The sequence below is a fragment of the Eleginops maclovinus genome, chromosome 12, assembly GCF_036324505.1.
Source record: "Eleginops maclovinus isolate JMC-PN-2008 ecotype Puerto Natales chromosome 12, JC_Emac_rtc_rv5, whole genome shotgun sequence".
Lineage (NCBI taxonomy): Eukaryota > Metazoa > Chordata > Actinopteri > Perciformes > Eleginopidae > Eleginops > Eleginops maclovinus.
The window spans coordinates 28,818,639-28,838,689 of NC_086360.1; the positions used below are offsets into that span (position 1 = coordinate 28,818,639).

Consider the following 20,051-nt stretch of genomic DNA (forward strand, 5'->3'; position numbering starts at 1 on the left):
TCATTCCCAGGTTTAGGACTCATTCCTGCACCTCTCTACATTAAAGTAAGCCTCACGAGTTGAGTGTGTGTGTTAGATTAACCTACCTCCTGTCTGAAGGCCTTCCTGAACCCCGTCATGGGGGTGGGGGCGAAGTCTCTTCCGGCCACACAGCTCACCACCACAGGCAACCCCCCCCCACAGGTCACGTTGGACTTCAGCGGTGAAGCCTGCCCCAGTTTACAGCTGGAGAGGTGCGCCTCATTCCCAGTGCAGTTCACAGCGTAGTCCCAGTACGAGGGTTTCCTGCGGCGAGCGAACATCCTGCAGACACACGCAGAACCAGAACACAGATGTGAGGCTTCATTTCAGTTCTTCCAGTTAGCTTAGCATCTCATTAGCTTAGCATCTCATTAGCTTAGCATCTCGTTAGCTTAGCGCAACATCACAAGGATCGACAGAATCTTTACCTCCATAGGGTGATGTGTGAGGGGCTGCTTGTAGGCTTTTGTTTTTGTCATGTTTGTGAATATTAAACGTCTTGGAGCTCGATGTTTTGGTGATAGCATGACCCAACACTTTACTGGTTTTGTCCATCGTCTTTGTGATGCTTAGAGTCATATTAGTCGTGATTGGAAAAGCTACAGGGAATTTATTTAAATCTCACATCATTAGCTTAGCATCACGTTAGCTTAGCGCCAAGTTAGTTCAGCTGATGAAAAGGCTTTACATTTCCATTTAAATCCAGCTTTCTCTCAGGGACTCTGGATTAGAGCGTCAGAGAAGCAGCAAACGTTATGAAACTGAAGCTACAGCAGAGCTTGGCTCCGAGTCAGCACTGTTACCAAACACATGTTTCATGAGGCTGAAGCGGGAGAGTGCTGACAGACACGTAGATGGAAAGTGAGGCAGCTGCGGTTAGCTAACGCAGAGAAAACCTCCCGCCCAGACGCTCGCAGTTAACTGAAAGTTAACTCCAGCGTTGGATGTTTCATGGAGGCAGTGATTAACCTGTGGCTCCATCCCATAAGCACATTCACATCCCTCCTGGGGAGTCGCTCGGTCATAACGACATCACTGAGGAACACACTGATGTGGAACATGAAGGATTCAGGTTGGGTTTCCTTTTATTACAGCCTGTGATTCCAAGCATTTGGTCCAAACATGTAGGATTCAGGGTTATCCGGTTCATCTTAAGCCTTTAAAAACAACGTTTTTATGGCAGTTTTTATTAAAACAAGAGGCTGTTTCATCATCACAGGCTTTTTAACTCCCACACATAGACTTTACTTGGGCGGGGGTCCGTCTGCGAGCACGAGCCCATCCGGGATCGATTAACTGGTGGACAATGACCTGTTCGCTCTGCTATCGTGTGAAGGGTCTGCTAACAAGTGACAAAACAGAAAGACGTGGACCCCCCCGTCATGTACTACCACCCGCGCCCCCACCCCCCTTGCACTGCACCCCCCCAAGAATATTTCAGATCTGTGGGACACATTGCACGCCATATTCAAGATTGTTTTATAAATGTCTTCTTTGAGCCAAACCTAGCCGTCCATGGAAGACGTAGTTGGCGTTAAAAGGTTAAAGCAATACATTACATACCATAATAATCTACGCTGACAGAGAAGGTTTATGTTCCGAGTGTCAGCTTGAGGTCGGAAAAGTAACTCACCGCTCAGTGGAATCTTTTCCACAGTTGACATCTCTCATTACATAACAAACATCAGACCCCAAAGCCTGGGATTGTGTAATGGGACCATAAATCCAAATCTAGTCTCTGAGTGTTTTTGTTTGAATTGATATTCTGATGTTCCTCAAACATGGGACATATTATTGATGTAGTACTTTAGATCAACAACAGATCAGGGTAATGTTTGAGGGGCTGCTTGTAGTGATGAAAGCCCAGAGTATAGTCATCCAGCGCTTGAGTTGATCTCAGTGCTTTGAAGCCTTTGTGTCTTTCAGCTCGTTGTTTTGGTTTAACTACGGCTCAAGACGTTAGTGGATTGATTCACTGTCTTTTGTATTCCAGCCAACTCAGACTGTTTAATGCAAAGAAAACTGATCCTTTAAACCCACTGTTCAATAGTCTCTCAGCAGCAAACAGCAGACGGTACCATAGTGGAGCGTTTAGAAGCTATAGGGACGAAGGAGGAGACCAAAACGGAGGTAATAGGGTCATAATTCATGGGGTTTAATTCTAGTTTTGAGTGAACTTGGGTCATATTCTTTAGGTAGTATGTTTTATCAACGATGGATGAGGATAATGTATAAGGTAGTGATGAAACCCTAGAGAATAGCATCCAACACCTTAGTTAATCTCAGTTCTTTGAAGCATGTGTCTTTCAGCTCGTTGTTTTGGTTTTATTATGGCCTCTTTAAAGAGCCAAATCAGGCTGGAGATAGATACACTCCACCCACTGTACACTACCTGCTTACCTACCAGCAGACAGAAACATACCAAACCAAAACAGAGCTAAAGATAGGGTAAATATACTTCATGCTGGGGTAGAAAATACCTTGACAGGGTGCAACCAATTAAAGGTCTACAAATGGTGTTTTAAACAGTACAATAGTGACACATGAACACTTCACCGCTGTAGTTTTCTTAGGGTTTAGTGTTGGAAAGGCAGAAGATTGATAAACATATTGTATTTCTCATAATCATTAAGTAAAGCAAAGTTTTGAGATGACAAGTAACCAATTAGCATTAAGTATTTCTCTAAAGATAAACCTAAAATACCAGAGCTTGCTCCTCAGAGTTGACTGTTAACATGTAAAAGAGTTATCAGCGTTGACCTTCTCCCCCTCCCCACAGAACAGCCCCGGACTCACAGTACTTCATTGTCGGACCACATCATTGCAAAACACTCAGGCTGTGAAAGTGACTCATCACATTCAATGCCAGAATAGTTTTCTGAAAGCAGTAAAGAGTTGTTTTTGAGGCAAAGCGCCAACAAATAAGGACTGAGGCAGAATATCTGGCTGGAAACATGTTATTGGACAAATTCTTTTCTTTCAGACTTTATTCGATTTAGTGATTTATTAAAGATATTGGGAATGTTAGGATCAGTCTGAAAAAATAATCTAGCAGCCATTTGTTTTTTAAATCATGCTATCTTTGCATATTAACACCACTTTGTGATTTAGTAAAAAGCTAATGCTGGGCTATAAAGGAACTACAGCACGGTCACATGACTTCACGTCACCACCGCTAAGCTAAAGGAGGCTAATGTTGGGCTATAAAGGAACTACAGCACGGTCACATGACTTCACGTCACCACCGCTAAGCTAAAGGAGGCTAATGTTGGGCTATAAAGGAACTACAGCACGGTCACATGACTTCACGTCACCACCGCTAAGCTAAAGGCGGCTAATGTTGGGCTATAAAGGAACTACAGCACGGTCACATGACTTCACGTCACCACCGCTAAGCTAAAGGAGGCTAATGTTGGGCTATAGAGGAACTACAGCACGGTCACATGACTTCACGTCACCACCGCTAAGCTAAAGGAGGCTAATGTTGGGCTATAAAGGAACTACAGCATGGTCACATGACTTCACGTCACAACCGCTAAGCTAAAGGAGGCTAATGTTGGGCTATAAAGGGTTTTAGGACTCATTCCTGAAGCTTCTCTATTTGATACGGCTCTACAAAATCCCTCATAGTCGTACTCACTTGTAGACCCTGGCGTTGTACTTCCTCTCTCCGGGGAAGCCGAACATGCCGCAGATCACTCGGGCGTTTAGCGGGGACCAGTCCGTGTTACAGATCTGCTTCCATTTACCGCCGTCCTTCACCTCCACGTAGCCCTCCGTCACCGGGATCCGCTTCCTGTACGAGGACAGGATGGCTCTGATGCGCACGTCCTCCACCTGGATATCGATGTTCTGTGGAGAGAGAAATGGAGAGAGGTGCAAATCGGTCAGAAATGTCAAAATGTACCGACTGTTTACTGACACCATCATTAATGTCTTTATAGTTCTACACCAGCTGTGATATCGTTCTTAAATATCCTAATGCTGTGTCCCCATTTTGAGTTCTTTACTTTATTTTCTAATATTAATTAAAACATTTGAATGAGATTTTATTTCATGATTTTTTTGCACATTTTGACTTTAAACTTCTCATTTTTATAAATACTTTTTAGTTTACTGTTTTTATTTAATTAGTTTATACTTTTTTTCTCACATTTCTGGATCATTTTCTAATTTCTATACAATTGTTTCAGAGTAAAATGGAGCAAAGGTCAGAAAACATAACACTGGGATTAACAAAGTGTTCTGATGCTAAATATGTATTTAACTCCAGAACACGTCCTCATTTATCTCTGTAAATATGTGTATTATAGTTTCACAGTTTTCCTGGAATATTCCTATCTTTCATTTGAGGAATGTTTTAGATCTGAAAGAAAGACTTTCCATGTTCTGCCTCGATGCTTACAGACCATACGTGCGTCTATAAACAGTATTTCCTGTGTTAGGTAACAATGAAAGACCCCCCCCACCACCACCACCCTGAGCTCTGCTTCTAAATCTCTTCCAGATTGCCCAAACATTTCCTTTTATTCATACTTCACCCCGCGCCCCCCCGCCGCCCTGTAACTGTTACTTTGGATTTGAAAGCTTCAAAGTATCCGAAGGGTTTTGAAGGTAACACGTGCAAAAAGTTAGAGTGTGTTGCTGGGAAGCGTTTCCAAAAACTGCTCATTTTGAGTGCACATGCAGTGGGAGGTAATTAGGAGACTGGCATTTATTTCCACCACTACGTCCTCTTTAACCACAGCCTGGGAACCTCACACAGTCGGACTGAAATGTGTCACTGTTGCACAACAGGCCTTTAGCAATCATCAGCGAAACCCAGAGTTACCTGCTGAGTAATTAAAGCTGCATGTGTCAATAGTTTTCTGTTGAAATGCATCATTTTAATGTAAGTGGCATCCAAAAACAAATCCAGGGTTTAATATCAAACCCTACCTCTAACCCTTCAACACTCAAACAACCGTCAGATACACCGTCTCCTGGTACATGGTATACTGGCCAATTCTGCAGTTTCCCGTCTGGGTTTGTAACTTTGATGGACCAAATCAAGAGAGATAGGTTTATCAAAGTATGAAAAGACGAGTCAGGGTCTCAGGGAACTCAGCCAGGGGTCTGTTGGTGTGAGGCCTTCTAAAACAGCTCGGAGCTTTTCCTCTCAGACTATTTGCAGCGATTAAATAAACATTTTCCTCTCCAGCAGACAAACCCACATTCTTGTGCTACGTGACTGAGTGGAGGCAGCTCAGTCGGGCTGGCCTGGGGGGGGTTGGACGTTGCTTAGCTCCACAGATTCAGACTCCTCTCATATACAGCCAAAACGAACCTACACATCAAATAATGACACAGTAGGAGTTTCCTAAAGTAGGGGTTTCCTAAAGTAGGGGTTTCCTAAATTGGCTCCAGGGAAGGGCAGTGGAGTGAAAGGTACAAACCATCCGTCTCTCTGCTATTTCCTCCCAGAGATAACCACATTACTCAACCCTGGGTTTGAGGCATCGAGGTCTGGACTGCCGGGGGGGGGGGGGCTGGTAAAACCGTAAAAAGGCTGAAATCACGGAACACGATAATGACTGGAAACGTGGTGATGGTGACCTCGTCTGGAGCTACTGTATATACAGAACAGGTTTCAGCCCAACGATGTGAGCTCGGTTGGAAAGGAAATCCAGACTAAACATCCAACCCAACAGGACAATGGGGACAAGGGTGATATGGGCATGCTGGTGTGAAAATAACCAGTTTGAATGTCTTATAAAAGATACAAAGTCACCCACTCCCTCAGACTATACAGCCTCCAATCCCCTCTGCGTACACAGTGAGAGAACCTCAACAGGAGTCTAAAAACAGCCCTCTTTCTAAGGTTTCTCCACTTTTCCAACCCCTCCCCCTCCGGGTTGGGGTTCAGACGGTCCTCACTTGGACAACAATGCAGAAAATAAGAGATATGTGTGTGTGGTTCTGAGTTACTAGATGTACAGTACATGACTCGTTGGGAGAGGGGTTAGTGAGGAACTTCTCCAATCTGCCTCCATAAAATAAGAGGTTTCTAACGTGTGTTGTTTTGGGGTTTCTAGGGTCGGATATTTTTGAGTTGTTTATCACCCTTTTTTTCTGGCAAATGCAGTCTTTACTAAACTAATAAATGCAATATATTCTGCACTCACCCTTCTTCTAGTAGTCCATGGGACCAACTCACGGTTCCATGGTGTAATGGTCAGCACTCTGGACTTTGAATCCAGTGATCCGAGTTCAAGTCTCGGTGGAACCTGACAGGAACCCCACAGAGCCCCCCAGGGTTCCTTTATAATAACTGCTCACAATACTAGGTTTAGATCCCACGCTGTTCTGTCTACATGTTTGACATTTTAAAAACAAATCCTCCATTTCCACAGTGACCATCCGAGCAGAACTTACTGTAAGAGATCGGGGCAAAACCCAACCAGAGTTAGTCTTTCTAGAAAGAAGAGATGATAGAAGTTAGTCTTTTTATTACAAAAAGGGACAAGAAAAGGAGTCACACTGCCTCTGACCAGGTTACTTTGGATACAAACCACAGCTCATCATCGATTACACAGAAAGCAAACTCCCTCCATCATTAAGAACTTTTGGTTCAGTCATCTGTGTCCTCTAGAAGAAGGGTGAACCCAGAGTGAGTCATAGTTTTTGCCTCATTACGCAGCTCAATGTATGCCAGAAAAGCTGTGCAAAATAAGATCCAAACTCATGGTTCCATGGTGTAATGGTCAGCACTCTGGACTTTGAATCCAGTGATCCGAGTTCAAGTCTCGGTGGAACCTGACAGTAACCCCAACATAGTATACACACAAAGACCTCCTGACACCAGGGTGGTTAATATGCAGAGTCTAAACAGCTTCACCAACGACAAAATATACCACACACAGCGCCTCTTCAGTCAAAGTAGGAACTCTTTTCCAATCCTCCTCCTTCCTGTTTGCGGTTCAGAGACATGAACAAAACTCAACCAAACAGGCCAAAGGTGTGAAAGAGTCCAGATTGAGTGTCTGATAAACCTAAATCCTTTCCCTCCATACAAACAGCAACCATCCAGAGCCTTTTCCCTCTGCATCTACAGGGAAATCTCTCCGGTTTAGGGTTCAAAAGTCTCCATTTGCCTGCAGAGAAGAAGAGGTTTCTACCGTGTGTGTGTGTGTGTGTGTGTGTGTGTGTGTGTGTGTGTGTGTGTGTGTGTGTGTGTGTGTGTGTGTGTGTGTTTGCTGCTTTGGAGGACTACATATACAGAACATGAGTCCTAACAAACAGTGGGTGCAAAGATTGCTATGTGCATGGTGGTGTGAACAATATCTAGATTTAATGTCTGACAAATACAGAAACCAAAGTCTTGAGTTATTTCCACTTCTTTAACCCCCCCCCCCCCCCCCCCTCCTGTTCAGGGTCCAGAGGATCCTCACATAAAATAAGAGATTTCTAACATGTGTGTCTTGTTTCGGGACACACTCCGGGGTAGGAGGGGGTCAAATAAGTATTTTCTAGTCCAGGAGGAAAAGTGGCACATGTGGGAAAGCCATTAGCTGGATGAGTTATAAGGGAGTGGTGAAAGGGGGGGGGGCTTAATCTGTCGCAACTCAGCTGTGAGTCCCAGAGGTTGAGGTTGTAATACATCGTTTTATTTGTAGTTACACTTGCTTTATGTGGCTGGAAATGAGAGAGCAGGGTTGAACCCACACAGCAGCTCTGCAGGCTGTAAAGCCAAGAGGAAAACACTCCAGAGTTTAATCAGAACTCCTCATGCAGCTTTAATATACCCGGCAGCAACTGGAGTGAGGGGACTGCAGCGACATCAGCATTAAACCAAGATACTGGAAGATAGAGAGAAGGACATATTCCGTATCCATTAATGCCTTTAACTACTCAGGATTGATCGGTAAATGGAGCTGGGGTGATGTCATCCACTGAAGTATAATTTAAGACTAAAACCGGCTGAAACGAGCAGTCACTGAACTGATTTACAGGAACGGGTCCCCAAAACAACACCAGTTGTATAAAGTTGCACCTCCATCGTCCAAGAGGAAAGCTTTAATATTCGACGACCAAGCAACAGCAACCATCAGCAGCCCACAACTTCCCTTGCATAAGGAAACCTCTCTCGGTTTAGGGTTTCAAGTTCATTCCTCGGAGTACTAGAAGACGGGTATCCAGATTGTCGTGTGTGATGTGTGTGCGTGGGTGTGTTGTGGTGGAGTTGTGTGGAAAGTGTCAAGTTGGTTGCATGGTGTATGGTCAGGACTACTAAGAACTTGAATCCAAATCAGTTGGCAAGTTGCTATGATGGTGTTGCAATAGATTTAATGCTGACAAATAAGAACCAAAGTCTTGAGTTATTTCTCAAACTACTTAAACCCTCCCCCCCCCCTAGCCTGAGGGATCCAGAGGACCTCACTAAATTAGAGATTTCTAATTGTGTCTGTTTCGGGACAACTCCGGGGTAGGAGGGGGTCAAATAAGTATTTTCTAGTCCAGGAGGAAAAGTGGCACATGTGGGAAAGCCATTAGCTGGATGAGTTATAAGGGAGTGGTGAAAGGGGGGGGGCTTAATCTGTCGCAACTCAGCTGTGAGTCCCAGAGGTTGAGGTTGTAATACATCGTTTTATTTGTAGTTACACTTGCTTTATGTGGCTGGAAATGAGAGAGCAGGGTTGAACCCACACAGCAGCTCTGCAGGCTGTAAAGCCAAGAGGAAAACACTCCAGAGTTTAATCAGAACTCCTCATGCAGCTTTAATATACCCGGCAGCAACTGGAGTGAGGGGACTGCATCAGCATTAAGCCAAGATACTGGAAGATAGAGAGAAGGACATATTCCGTATCCATTAATACCTTTAACTGCTCAGGACTGATCGGTAAATGGAGCTGGAGTGATGTCATCCACTGAAGTATAATTTAAGACTAAAACCGGCTGAAACGAGCAGTCACTGAACTGATTTACAGGAACGGGTCCCCAAAACAACACCAGTTGTATAAAGTGCACCTCCATCGGCTCCAAGAGGAATGGTTTTATATTGAAAGGAAAGCAGAGCACAGAGAACTGGAAGCACCTCAGACCCAACAGACTCCACTGGTGATAAAAAGTAGATACCTCTGATAGCTATGGACGTTCGGTTCAGTTAAGAAGTCCTCTGTGACTACTAGAAGACGGGTGAACCCAGAATATACTGTAGTTATGTGTGTCAGTGGAGTAAAGACTGCATTTGGGGGGAAATAAGTGAGAAAATACCCCAAAAGTGGTTCCATGGTGTAATGGTCAGCACTCTGGACTTTGAATCCAGTGATCCGAGTTCAAGTCTCGGTGGAACCTGATGGTTTGCTGACGGTGACCCCACAGGATGCTTGATGTAAGTATAGTTCCTCCTAATACTTGGAACCCTAATCCCACATTCCCAGTATGTCTAAAGGAAACCATCATGTCAGGTCTTCCCTGTCAGGATGGAGACCAAACCCAAACCCTTCCTTCTTCCTCCAGCATTAAGGGTTAGTGAAATCAAAAGTCGTCATTTTTTCAACAAGTTATTTGGGATGTGAACACTAGAAGATGCCAATGTTTCTTGCCTCATAACACAGCTCAATGTCTCCCTAAAAAACTGTCTCACTCTCATGGTTCCATGGTGTAATGGTCAGCACTCTGGACTTTGAATCCAGTGATCCGAGTTCGAGTCTCGGTGGAACCTGATTGTTTGCTGACAGTAACCCCACATATATATACAACCAGCTGTTAATGCTGCAGAGTCTGAGTTGCTTCAGGTACCAACTACTCAAATAACAACCTCTAACTATATTGGTTCAATTTCATAACACAGCCCCTCTTTAGTCTGAGGTGGAACAAATACTGCAGTAGAGCCCCTGAAGTGTTAGCATGGTTCAGTTCTCTCAACAGAAACCGTTTTCTTTTGTCCCGCAAACTATCTTAACAATCAACGGTTCTACTCATCGCTTTGATACTCCGAACAAGTAACCTGGGATAGAAACCACAGGTTCCAGCACATGGTTCCATGGTGTAATGGTAAGCACTCTGGACTTTGAATCCAGTGATCCGAGTTCAAGTCTCGGTGGAACCTGATGGTTTGCAGACCAGACCCCGTAGTCTCCCCCTGTTGCTCAATATCTGTTAACAGTCAATCCTTGAGGAGTGAAAGACAGAGGCTTAATCCCACTGTTAGTTTGATGTATAATAAAAGGGTAACCAGCTCCTCCTGATTCTAGTATTGGTTAAATGCAGGGTGTTAATCTCATCTTTAGGTAGTTGTTCATATCAACCCCAGCACAACTTCACACACTGTTCCTCCTCAAGCTCACAACACAAAGACTGCAGTGGCCCAAAAAAGAGTGCAGTAAAGTACAAACATACGGCTCCCTCCTAAACTATGGACTACTGGTTCAGTTACCAGCAGTCTTCGGTGACCACTAGAAGAAGGGTGGACCCAAAGTACACCACAGTTCAATTGATGCCAGATAGAAAGTTCAATACTGGGCAGATCTCATGGTGTAATGGTCAGCACTCTGGACTTTGAATCCAGTGATCCGAGTTCAAGTCTCGGTGGAACCTGATGTTATGCTGACAGTAACCCCACATATATATACAACCAACCTAAGATGGTTAATATGCTGAGTGTAAGTTCAGTTACCAAATACTAGCAGCACAAACACTTACCTATACCACTGTTTAAGGTTCATATAACACAGCCCCTCTTTAGTCTGAGGTGGAACAAATACTGCAGTAGAGTTCCTGAGTGTGTGTGTGGTGCAGTTCTCTTCTTTTGTCCTTGATCTTAACAATCAAAGGTCCTACTCATCTCTTATATACTCCTAACAAGTAACGTGGGATACAAACCACAGCTCACACCTCAACTAGAGTAGGCACATTACCCTCCTTAGTTATGCACTATTGGTTCAGTTACCACTGCTAGAAGAAGGGTGAACCAGTTTAACAGCCCACAGTCCTCTATTGGCCAGAAGTAGGTGTGTGAAGTGTGGTTCCATGGTGTAATGGTTAGCACTCTGGACTTTGAATCCAGCGATCCGAGTTCAAGTCTCGGTGGAACCTGATGGTAGCTTGATGAATAACTTCTCCCAATACTAGTTTGGGTTGCCGTCAAAGAGTCAGTCTATCTTAGGAAGGCTCCTGACCTCAGTGGCAGACATGATGAGAGCTGTTTGAATTTTCTAGCTGAGAGGAAAGGAGCTCTGAAGCTTCCTTTAGGAAACACAGGACCTTCCTTTATAACCTCCTTTAGGAAACACAGGACCTTCCTTTAGGAAACACAGGACCTTCCTTTATAACCTCCTTTAGGAAACACAGGACCTTCCTTTAGGAAACAGTGGACCTTCCTTTAGGAGAGGAAAGGAGAGCATGCTGTCCCACAATGCCTTGGGGCCGCAGAATCTGCCACACAGTGCTTATTAAGCATTTTAAAACTAACGCCGTAGCTTGCCAAAGTGCTTTGTTTTGAGCGTTCATCACTATATTAATCAAAAGGGGAAATACGATGTTTAATGGAGCATAGGAAGAGACGATAGGAGCTGATTGTTGAACAATTCGACCTCAACCCCAGTCTAAATCGCACTGTGTGCTTTCCTCATCCACGCAGTTGAAACTCAAATCCTCCAATACCATAACTTTCAAAGGACAGGGATATGTAGTCATCTTATTGACCATACTAGCAGAACTCACCGAGAGAGATGGGGATGAAACCCAAAGCATTCAGAGTTAGCCGAATCCATGGGAGACCTCCCACCATTACATCTTTCTAGTTCAAAATGAATAAGAATAGAGCAGTACGAGTCAAACCGCCCCATTAAACGTCGGTTCACGTAGATTTAGAAACATTTGCTCTGGAAAATAGTGCAATAAGGTTCAGATCTCATGGTGTAATGGTGTAATGGTCAGCACTCTGGACTTTGAATCCAGTGATCCGAGTTCAAGTCTCGGTGGAACCTGATGGTTTGCTGACAGTAGCCCCACAGGATGCTTGATGTAGGTATAGTTCCTCCTAATACTTGGAACCCAACCACCCCATACACCCAAACCCCATATATATTACAGTACTTAATCCCACAGAAACCACAGGTTCCAGCACATGGTTCCATGGTGTAATGGTCAGCACTCTGGACTTTGAATCCAGTGATCCGAGTTCAAGTCTCGGTGGAACCTGATGGTTTGCAGACTAGACCCCGTAGTCTCCCCCTGTTGCTCAATATCTGTTAACAGTCAATCCTTGAGGAGTGAAAGACAGAGGCTTAATCCCACTGTTAGTTTGATGTATAATAAAAGGGTAACCAGCTCCTCCTGATTCTAGTATTGGTTAAATGCAGGGTGTTAATCTCATCTTTAGGTAGTTGTTCATATCAACCCCAGCACAACTTCACACACTGTTCCTCCTCAAGCTCACAACACAAAGACTGCAGTGGCCCCAAAAAGAGTGCAGTAAAGTACAAACATACGGCTCCCTCCTAAACTATGGACTCCTGGTTCAGTTACCAGGAGTCTTCTGTGACCACTAGAAGAAGGGTGGACCCAAAGTACACCACAGTTCAATTGATGCCAGATAGAAAGTTCAATACTGGGCAGATCTCATGGTTCCATGGTGTAATGGTCAGCACTCTGGACTTTGAATCCAGTGATCCGAGTTCAAGTCTCGGTGGAACCTGATGTTCTGCTGACAGTAACCCCACATATATATGCAACCAACCTAAGATGGTTAATATGCTGAGTGTAAGTTCAGTTACCAAATACTAGCAGCACAAACACTTACCTATACCACTGTTTAAGGTTCATATAACACAGCCCCTCTTTAGTCTGAGGTGGAACAAATACTGCAGTAGAGTTCCTGAGTGTGATGTGGTGCAGTTCTCTTCTTTTGTCCTTGATCTTAACAATCAAAGGTCCTACTCATCTCTGATATACTCCTAACAAGTAACGTGGGATACAAACCACAGCTCACACCTCAACTAGAGTAGGCACATTACCCTCCTTAGTTATGCACTATTGGTTCAGTTACCACTGCTAGAAGAAGGGTGAACCAGTTTAACAGCCCACAGTCCTCTATTGGCCAGAAGTAGGTGTGTGAAGTGTGGTTCCATGGTGTAATGGTTAGCACTCTGGACTTTGAATCCAGTGATCCGAGTTCAAGTCTCGGTGGAACCTGATGGTAGCTTGATGAATAACTTCTCCCAATACTAGTTTGGGTTGCCGTCAAAGAGTCAGTCTATCTTAGGAAGGCTCCTGACCTCAGTGGCAGACATGATGAGAGCTGTTTGAATTTTCTAGGTGAGAGGAAAGGAGCTCTGAAGCTTCCTTTAGGAAACACAGGACCTTCCTTTATAACCTCCTTTAGGAAACACAGGACCTTCCTTTAGGAAACAGTGGACCTTCCTTTAGGAGAGGAAAGGAGAGCATGCTGTCCCACAATGCCTTGGGGCCGCAGAATCTGCCACACAGTGCTTATTAAGCATTTTAAAACTAACGCCGTAGCTTGCCAAAGTGCTTTGTTTTGAGCGTTCATCACTATATTAATCAAAAGGGGAAATACGATGTTTAATGGAGCATAGGAAGAGACGATAGGAGCTGATTGTTGAACAATTCGACCTCAACCCCAGTCTAAATCGCACTGTGTGCTTTCCTCATCCACGCAGTTGAAACTCAAATCCTCCAATACCATAACTTTCAAAGGACAGGGATATGTAGTCATCTTATTGACCATACTAGCAGAACTCACCGAGAGAGATGGGGATGAAACCCAAAGCATTCAGAGTTAGCCGAATCCATGGGAGACCTCCCACCATTACATCTTTCTAGTTCAAAATGAATAAGAATAGAGCAGTACGAGTCAAACCGCCCCATTAAACGTCGGTTCACGTAGATTTAGAAACATTTGCTCTGGAAAATAGTGCAATAAGGTTCAGATCTCATGGTTCCATGGTGTAATGGTCAGCACTCTGGACTTTGAATCCAGTGATCCGAGTTCAAGTCTCGGTGGAACCTGATGGTTTGCTGACAGTAGCCCCACAGGATGCTTGATGTAGGTATAGTTCCTCCTAATACTTTGAACCCAAACCCCATATATATTACAGTACTTAATCCCACAGAAACCACAGGTTCCAGCACATGGTTCCATGGTGTAATGGTAAGCACTCTGGACTTTGAATCCAGTGATCCGAGTTCAAGTCTCGGTGGAACCTGATGGTTTGCAGACCAGACCCCGTAGTCTCCCCCTGTTGCTCAATATCTGTTAACAGTCAATCCTTGAGGAGTGAAAGACAGAGGCTTAATACCACTGTTAGTTTGATGTATAATAAAAGGGTAACCAGCTCCTCCTGATTCTAGTATTGGTTAAATGCAGGGTGTTAATCTCATCTTTAGGTAGTTGTTCATATCAACCCCAGCACAACTTCACACACTGTTCCTCCTCAAGCTCACAACACAAAGACTGCAGTGGCCCCAAAAAGAGTGCAGTAAAGTACAAACATACGGCTCCCTCCTAAACTATGGACTCCTGGTTCAGTTACCAGCAGTCTTCTGTGACCACTAGAAGAAGGGTGGACCCAAAGTACACCACAGTTCAATTGATGCCAGATAGAAAGTTCAATACTGGGCAGATCTCATGGTTCCATGGTGTAATGGTCAGCACTCTGGACTTTGAATCCAGTGATCCGAGTTCAAGTCTCGGTGGAACCTGATGTTCTGCTGACAGTAACCCCACATATATATACAACCAACCTAAGATGGTTCATATGCTGAGTGTAAGTTCAGTTACCAAATACTAGCAGCACAAACACTTACCTATACCACTGTTTAAGGTTCATATAACACAGCCCCTCTTTAGTCTGAGGTGGAACAAATACTGCAGTAGAGTTCCTGAGTGTGTGTGTGGTGCACTTCTCTTCTTTTGTCCTTGATCTTAACAATCAAAGGTCCTACTCATCTCTTATATACTCCTAACAAGTAACGTGGGATACAAACCACAGCTCACACCTCAACTAGAGTAGGCACATTACCCTCCTTAGTTATGCACTATTGGTTCAGTTACCACTGCTAGAAGAAGGGTGAACCAGTTTAACAGCCCACAGTCCTCTATTGGCCAGAAGTAGGTGTGTGAAGTGTGGTTCCATGGTGTAATGGTCAGCACTCTGGACTTTGAATCCAGTGATCCGAGTTCGAGTCTCGGTGGAACCTGATGTTTGCGACTACCAATATATTAACTGTAAGCTCGATCTGATGTGTCACATCTCAACCATAATTGTCAATAACACAGCCCCTTTAGTTGAAAATCTGTAAGCCCTGTGTTTTCGTTCACAGAATCTTTGTCGCAATATCTACAACGTCATCATGAACAACAATCCTGGGAGCCCCTTCAATGTCCACTCTGGATTTGAATCCAGTGATCCGAGTTCAAGTCTCGGTGGAACCTGATGGTGCAGCTAGACCCTAGCTCCCGTTGCTCAATATTTACGTCATCCTTGAAAACAGTTAATCCACATATGTAAATAAGGTAACCATCTCGCTGATGTTAAATGCAGGGTTAATCCATTAGAGGATACAACAGACAATCACACATTTCCCCTCACTCAACAAAAGACTGCATGCCCCAAAGATCATTACAATAGGTCTTTGGTTGTAATAAGAGGGAAGAGGTGGACCAAAGTAAAAGTAAAGAGTAGAAAGTTCAAATGGCAATCTCTGGTTCAGTTTGTCAGCACTTGGACTTAATCCGGATCCATTCAGTTTGGACTGATGTTTGTGACAGTAACCAAATATATCAACCACCTAAGTGGTTATGGATTAAGTCAGTTACCAAATAACAGCACAAAACTACCTATACACTGTTTAAGGTTCAAACAACCCTTTAGTTGGTGAACAATACTGCATAGGTGGTGTGTGTGGGGATTCTCGTCCGACAACAAAAGTCCTACTCATCCTATTTCAAGTACTGGATACAAACAGCTCAATCACTAATAGAATTACCCTCTTAGTTGCACTATGGTTAGTTTTAAAGGTCATTAGCCCCAGTCTACAATATGTTAAGTGGGTTCCATGGTGTAATGGTTAGCACTCTGGACTTTGAATCCAGGATCCGAGTTCAGCTCGGTGAACCTGATGGACTGAGTAACAATTCTGCAAACTGTTTGTTCCGTCAAACTTTTATTAGGAGGACCAGCTCAGTAGACCGAAAGCTGTTGAATTTAGGTTACAAAACTTGAGCTCAACAAACCTCCAAACTCTTGGACACAATTTTTCCCTTGAAACCAGGACCTTCGCGGTGGACCTTTGGAGAGAACTGCTGTCAAATGCTGCCATCTCACAATGTTAGTTAAAACCTACTTCCAAGTGCTTTGTTTGAAGTTCATCAAATAAAAAAAGGAAAGAGTAATGGACTGAAGAAGTTTTTGCAAGACCCACCTCATCCACTGTGTGTTTGAAGAGTTGAATAAAATAACATAACTTAAAGCTTGTTCACTTTCCTCAGCATTAGAGAGATGGATAACACATTGAGTTGAATATGGGGACTCCACATAGTTCAGTTAATGAATGGATAAGTCAAGCCATAACCGGACTAGATTGAACTTTGAATAGAGCAAGTTCAATCTATGGACCAGTTAATGGGGCGGTTTGACCGTGATCCGTTCAAGTGCGGGGAACCTGATGGTTTGCTGACAGTAGCCCCACAGGATGCTTGATGTAGGTATAGTTCCTCCTAATACTTTGAACCCAAACCCCATATATATTACAGTACTTAATCCCACAGAAACCACAGGTTCCAGCACATGGTTCCATGGTGTAATGGTCAGCACTCTGGACTTTGAATCCAGTGATCCGAGTTCAAGTCTCGGTGGAACCTGATGGTTTGCAGACTAGACCCCGTAGTCTCCCCCTGTTGCTCAATATCTGTTAACAGTCAATCCTTGAGGAGTGAAAGACAGAGGCTTAATCCCACTGTTAGTTTGATGTATAATAAAAGGGTAACCAGCTCCTCCTGATTCTAGTATTGGTTAAATGCAGGGTGTTAATCTCATCTTTAGGTAGTTGTTCATATCAACCCCAGCACAACTTCACACACTGTTCCTCCTCAAGCTCACAACACAAAGACTGCAGTGGCCCCAAAAAGAGTGCAGTAAAGTACAAACATACGGCTCCCTCCTAAACTATGGACTCCTGGTTCAGTTACCAGGAGTCTTCTGTGACCACTAGAAGAAGGGTGGACCCAAAGTACACCACAGTTCAATTGATGCCAGATAGAAAGTTCAATACTGGGCAGATCTCATGGTTCCATGGTGTAATGGTCAGCACTCTGGACTTTGAATCCAGTGATCCGAGTTCAAGTCTCGGTGGAACCTGATGTTCTGCTGACAGTAACCCCACATATATATGCAACCAACCTAAGATGGTTAATATGCTGAGTGTAAGTTCAGTTACCAAATACTAGCAGCACAAACACTTACCTATACCACTGTTTAAGGTTCATATAACACAGCCCCTCTTTAGTCTGAGGTGGAACAAATACTGCAGTAGAGTTCCTGAGTGTGTGTGTGGTGCACTTCTCTTCTTTTGTCCTTGATCTTAACAATCAAAGGTCCTACTCATCTCTTATATACTCCTAACAAGTAACGTGGGATACAAACCACAGCTCACACCTCAACTAGAGTAGGCACATTACCCTCCTTAGTTATGCACTATTGGTTCAGTTACCACTGCTAGAAGAAGGGTGAACCAGTTTAACAGCCCACAGTCCTCTATTGGCCAGAAGTAGGTGTGTGAAGTGTGGTTCCATGGTGTAATGGTTAGCACTCTGGACTTTGAATCCAGCGATCCGAGTTCAAGTCTCGGTGGAACCTGATCTTTTGCTGACAGTAACCCCACATATATATACAACCAGCTGTTAATGCTGCAGAGTCTGAGTTGCTTCAGCTACCAACTACTCAAATAACAACCACTAACTATATTGGTTCAATTTCATAACACAGCCCCTCTTTAGTCTGAGGTGGAACAAATACTGCAGTAGAGCCCCTGAAGTGTTAGCATGGTTCAGTTCTCTCAACAGAAACCGTTTCCTTTTGTCCCGCAAACTATCTTAACAATCAAAGGTCCTACTCATCTTTTTGATACTCCTAACAAGTAACCTGGGACAGAAACCACAGGTTCCAGCACATGGTTCCACTCTGGACTTTGAATCCAGTGATCCGAGTTCAAGTCTCGGTGGAACCTGATGGTTTGCAGACTAGACCCCGTAGTCTCCCCCTGTTGCTCAATATCTGTTAACACATCACATTTCTTGGTGAGTGAAGACAGAGGCGTAATCCATGTTAGTTGATGTAAAAAAGTGAGAGGTAACACAGCTCACTCTGTTCTTAGTATTGGTTAAATGCAGGGTGTTATCCATCTTTAGGTTGTTGTTATATCAGGACCCCAGCACAACTTCATCACACTGTTCTCCTGTCAAGCTACATACACAAAGACTGACAGTGGCCCCAAAAAGAGTTGCATAAGTACCAGTAACGTTACGGTCCTGCTCTAAACTATGGGACTTCCGGTGCAAAAGTTACCAGCAGTCTTTGAGTGACACAAGAAGAAAGTGGACCAAAAGTACCCCAGTTACTGATGCCAGTAGAAAGTTCAAGCTCAGGCAGATCTCATGGTTCCATGGTGTAATGGTTAGCACTCTGGACTTTGAATCCAGTGATCCGAGTTCAAGTCTCGGTGGAACCTGATGGTAAGCTGACGGTAACCCCACAGTGTTCCCTGTTTGCTTTAATATACTTCAAGGTGATCCATGTCTTCCTCATATGGGCAGTGGAGGGAAGACTTCATTGTATGAGCTGGAGGAAAACACACATGCTTCATCGCTGCAGGATCCATCAGGTAACGTCTCCTTAGTTTAAATGAAACTTAAAAGGCATGATTTCACTCAGAGAGTATTCAACAGAGCCTTATTACATATTCATGGTTTCATTCTTCTGGAAACTGTGTGATTAACACCTTAAAATACACACTGTCCATTGTTGTTTCCATGATAAGAAGAGGAAACCCTTCAGGACACGAAGGACCCTTGGAGTCACTTATGCTACAAACCAAAGCTCAAAGACCAACAAAGCCAGTGCCAGTGGACTATTGCTTCAGTGTCTCTATTTTGCCTACAAACATCTGAAGATTGAACTCAGAATATACCATAGTTTCCAGTTACATATCACACAGCCTGTCTGCAGCCCACAGTGAAGTAAAGACTGCAGTTGCCAGAAAAAAAAAAGCCTTCGGGACATATGTTTCCAATACAGGTCCCATCAGGTCTCACAAATCACCTCCACACCAGCGGAAGACCAATAAGCTCTTCCCATGCCTCTTTCTAGCAATGTGAGTGAGCCGCAGCCACCTCCATGTCCAAGTGTTCCTCTCCTTATGTGAAGTAAATTAAAACATGTCTTCTGTTACCAAACTCAAAGCAGATGTTCCAGATTAGTTATGAACAAACCACTAAGTGCAGCGTGAATTAAAGGGACAATGGTTGACTGGAAATAAACTGCTGTTATACGGCTTTAAAGCTGAAGCTACACCAAAGCATTGTTGTCTGTGTGCAGGGTTAGTAGATATTGGAGCTGACAAAGTTTACATGGTGACTAACGGGAAAATACACAAGAGCTGTTCAGACAGACTTTCAGGGACTCATTTAAACTGCTGTAGTTTTTCTGGTTTGCTCCTCTTATTTGCAGCTCAGATAAACCATGTGTTGCAGCATGTGACTCACCCTACAGCATCAGGAGCCGTTTGCAGATATTAGATATACATACAGGTTCAGCAAAAGATCAGGTTCCACCGAGACTTGAACTCGGATCGCTGGATTCAAAGTCCAGAGTGCTAACCATTACACCATGGAACCACACTTCACACACCTACTTCTGGCCAATAGAGGACTGTGGGCTGTTAAACTGGTTCACCCTTCTTCTAGCAGTGGTAACTGAACCACTAGTGCATAACTAAGGAGGGTAATGTGCCTACTCTAGTTGAGGTGT

The 20,051-nt window shown here is 43.9% G+C and overlaps 1 protein-coding gene and 20 non-coding genes across 21 annotated transcripts in view; 19 read left to right on the top strand and 2 right to left on the bottom strand.

Annotated features, from left to right (window-relative positions):
* Nucleotides 1-20,051, bottom strand: part of loxl2b (lysyl oxidase-like 2b) — a 39,234-nt gene that overhangs the window by 5,921 nt on the left and 13,262 nt on the right. Inside the window, exons 4-5 of the mRNA XM_063896442.1 lie at nucleotides 3,662-3,873; nucleotides 87-303 (exon numbers count right to left, since the gene is read on the bottom strand). Coding sequence (XP_063752512.1) covers nucleotides 87-303; nucleotides 3,662-3,873 — 429 coding nt within the window. The remainder of the gene's footprint in view (nucleotides 1-86; nucleotides 304-3,661; nucleotides 3,874-20,051) is intronic.
* trnaq-uug (transfer RNA glutamine (anticodon UUG)) lies at nucleotides 6,218-6,289 on the top strand. The gene has a single exon. It is a non-coding gene; the product is annotated as a tRNA-Gln (tRNA).
* Nucleotides 6,747-6,818, top strand: trnaq-uug (transfer RNA glutamine (anticodon UUG)). Its single transcript has one exon. It is a non-coding gene; the product is annotated as a tRNA-Gln (tRNA).
* trnaq-uug (transfer RNA glutamine (anticodon UUG)) lies at nucleotides 9,283-9,354 on the top strand. Its single transcript has one exon. It is a non-coding gene; the product is annotated as a tRNA-Gln (tRNA).
* On the top strand, nucleotides 9,653-9,724 carry trnaq-uug (transfer RNA glutamine (anticodon UUG)). Its single transcript has one exon. It is a non-coding gene; the product is annotated as a tRNA-Gln (tRNA).
* On the top strand, nucleotides 10,040-10,111 carry trnaq-uug (transfer RNA glutamine (anticodon UUG)). Its single transcript has one exon. It is a non-coding gene; the product is annotated as a tRNA-Gln (tRNA).
* On the top strand, nucleotides 10,528-10,599 carry trnaq-uug (transfer RNA glutamine (anticodon UUG)). The gene has a single exon. It is a non-coding gene; the product is annotated as a tRNA-Gln (tRNA).
* On the top strand, nucleotides 11,026-11,097 carry trnaq-uug (transfer RNA glutamine (anticodon UUG)). Its single transcript has one exon. It is a non-coding gene; the product is annotated as a tRNA-Gln (tRNA).
* Nucleotides 11,922-11,990, top strand: trnaq-uug (transfer RNA glutamine (anticodon UUG)). Its single transcript has one exon. It is a non-coding gene; the product is annotated as a tRNA-Gln (tRNA).
* On the top strand, nucleotides 12,133-12,204 carry trnaq-uug (transfer RNA glutamine (anticodon UUG)). Its single transcript has one exon. It is a non-coding gene; the product is annotated as a tRNA-Gln (tRNA).
* On the top strand, nucleotides 12,629-12,700 carry trnaq-uug (transfer RNA glutamine (anticodon UUG)). The gene has a single exon. It is a non-coding gene; the product is annotated as a tRNA-Gln (tRNA).
* Nucleotides 13,126-13,197, top strand: trnaq-uug (transfer RNA glutamine (anticodon UUG)). The gene has a single exon. It is a non-coding gene; the product is annotated as a tRNA-Gln (tRNA).
* Nucleotides 13,963-14,034, top strand: trnaq-uug (transfer RNA glutamine (anticodon UUG)). Its single transcript has one exon. It is a non-coding gene; the product is annotated as a tRNA-Gln (tRNA).
* trnaq-uug (transfer RNA glutamine (anticodon UUG)) lies at nucleotides 14,160-14,231 on the top strand. Its single transcript has one exon. It is a non-coding gene; the product is annotated as a tRNA-Gln (tRNA).
* On the top strand, nucleotides 14,656-14,727 carry trnaq-uug (transfer RNA glutamine (anticodon UUG)). The gene has a single exon. It is a non-coding gene; the product is annotated as a tRNA-Gln (tRNA).
* On the top strand, nucleotides 15,154-15,225 carry trnaq-uug (transfer RNA glutamine (anticodon UUG)). The gene has a single exon. It is a non-coding gene; the product is annotated as a tRNA-Gln (tRNA).
* trnaq-uug (transfer RNA glutamine (anticodon UUG)) lies at nucleotides 16,817-16,888 on the top strand. Its single transcript has one exon. It is a non-coding gene; the product is annotated as a tRNA-Gln (tRNA).
* Nucleotides 17,313-17,384, top strand: trnaq-uug (transfer RNA glutamine (anticodon UUG)). Its single transcript has one exon. It is a non-coding gene; the product is annotated as a tRNA-Gln (tRNA).
* Nucleotides 17,811-17,882, top strand: trnaq-uug (transfer RNA glutamine (anticodon UUG)). Its single transcript has one exon. It is a non-coding gene; the product is annotated as a tRNA-Gln (tRNA).
* trnaq-uug (transfer RNA glutamine (anticodon UUG)) lies at nucleotides 18,682-18,753 on the top strand. The gene has a single exon. It is a non-coding gene; the product is annotated as a tRNA-Gln (tRNA).
* trnaq-uug (transfer RNA glutamine (anticodon UUG)) lies at nucleotides 19,847-19,918 on the bottom strand. Its single transcript has one exon. It is a non-coding gene; the product is annotated as a tRNA-Gln (tRNA).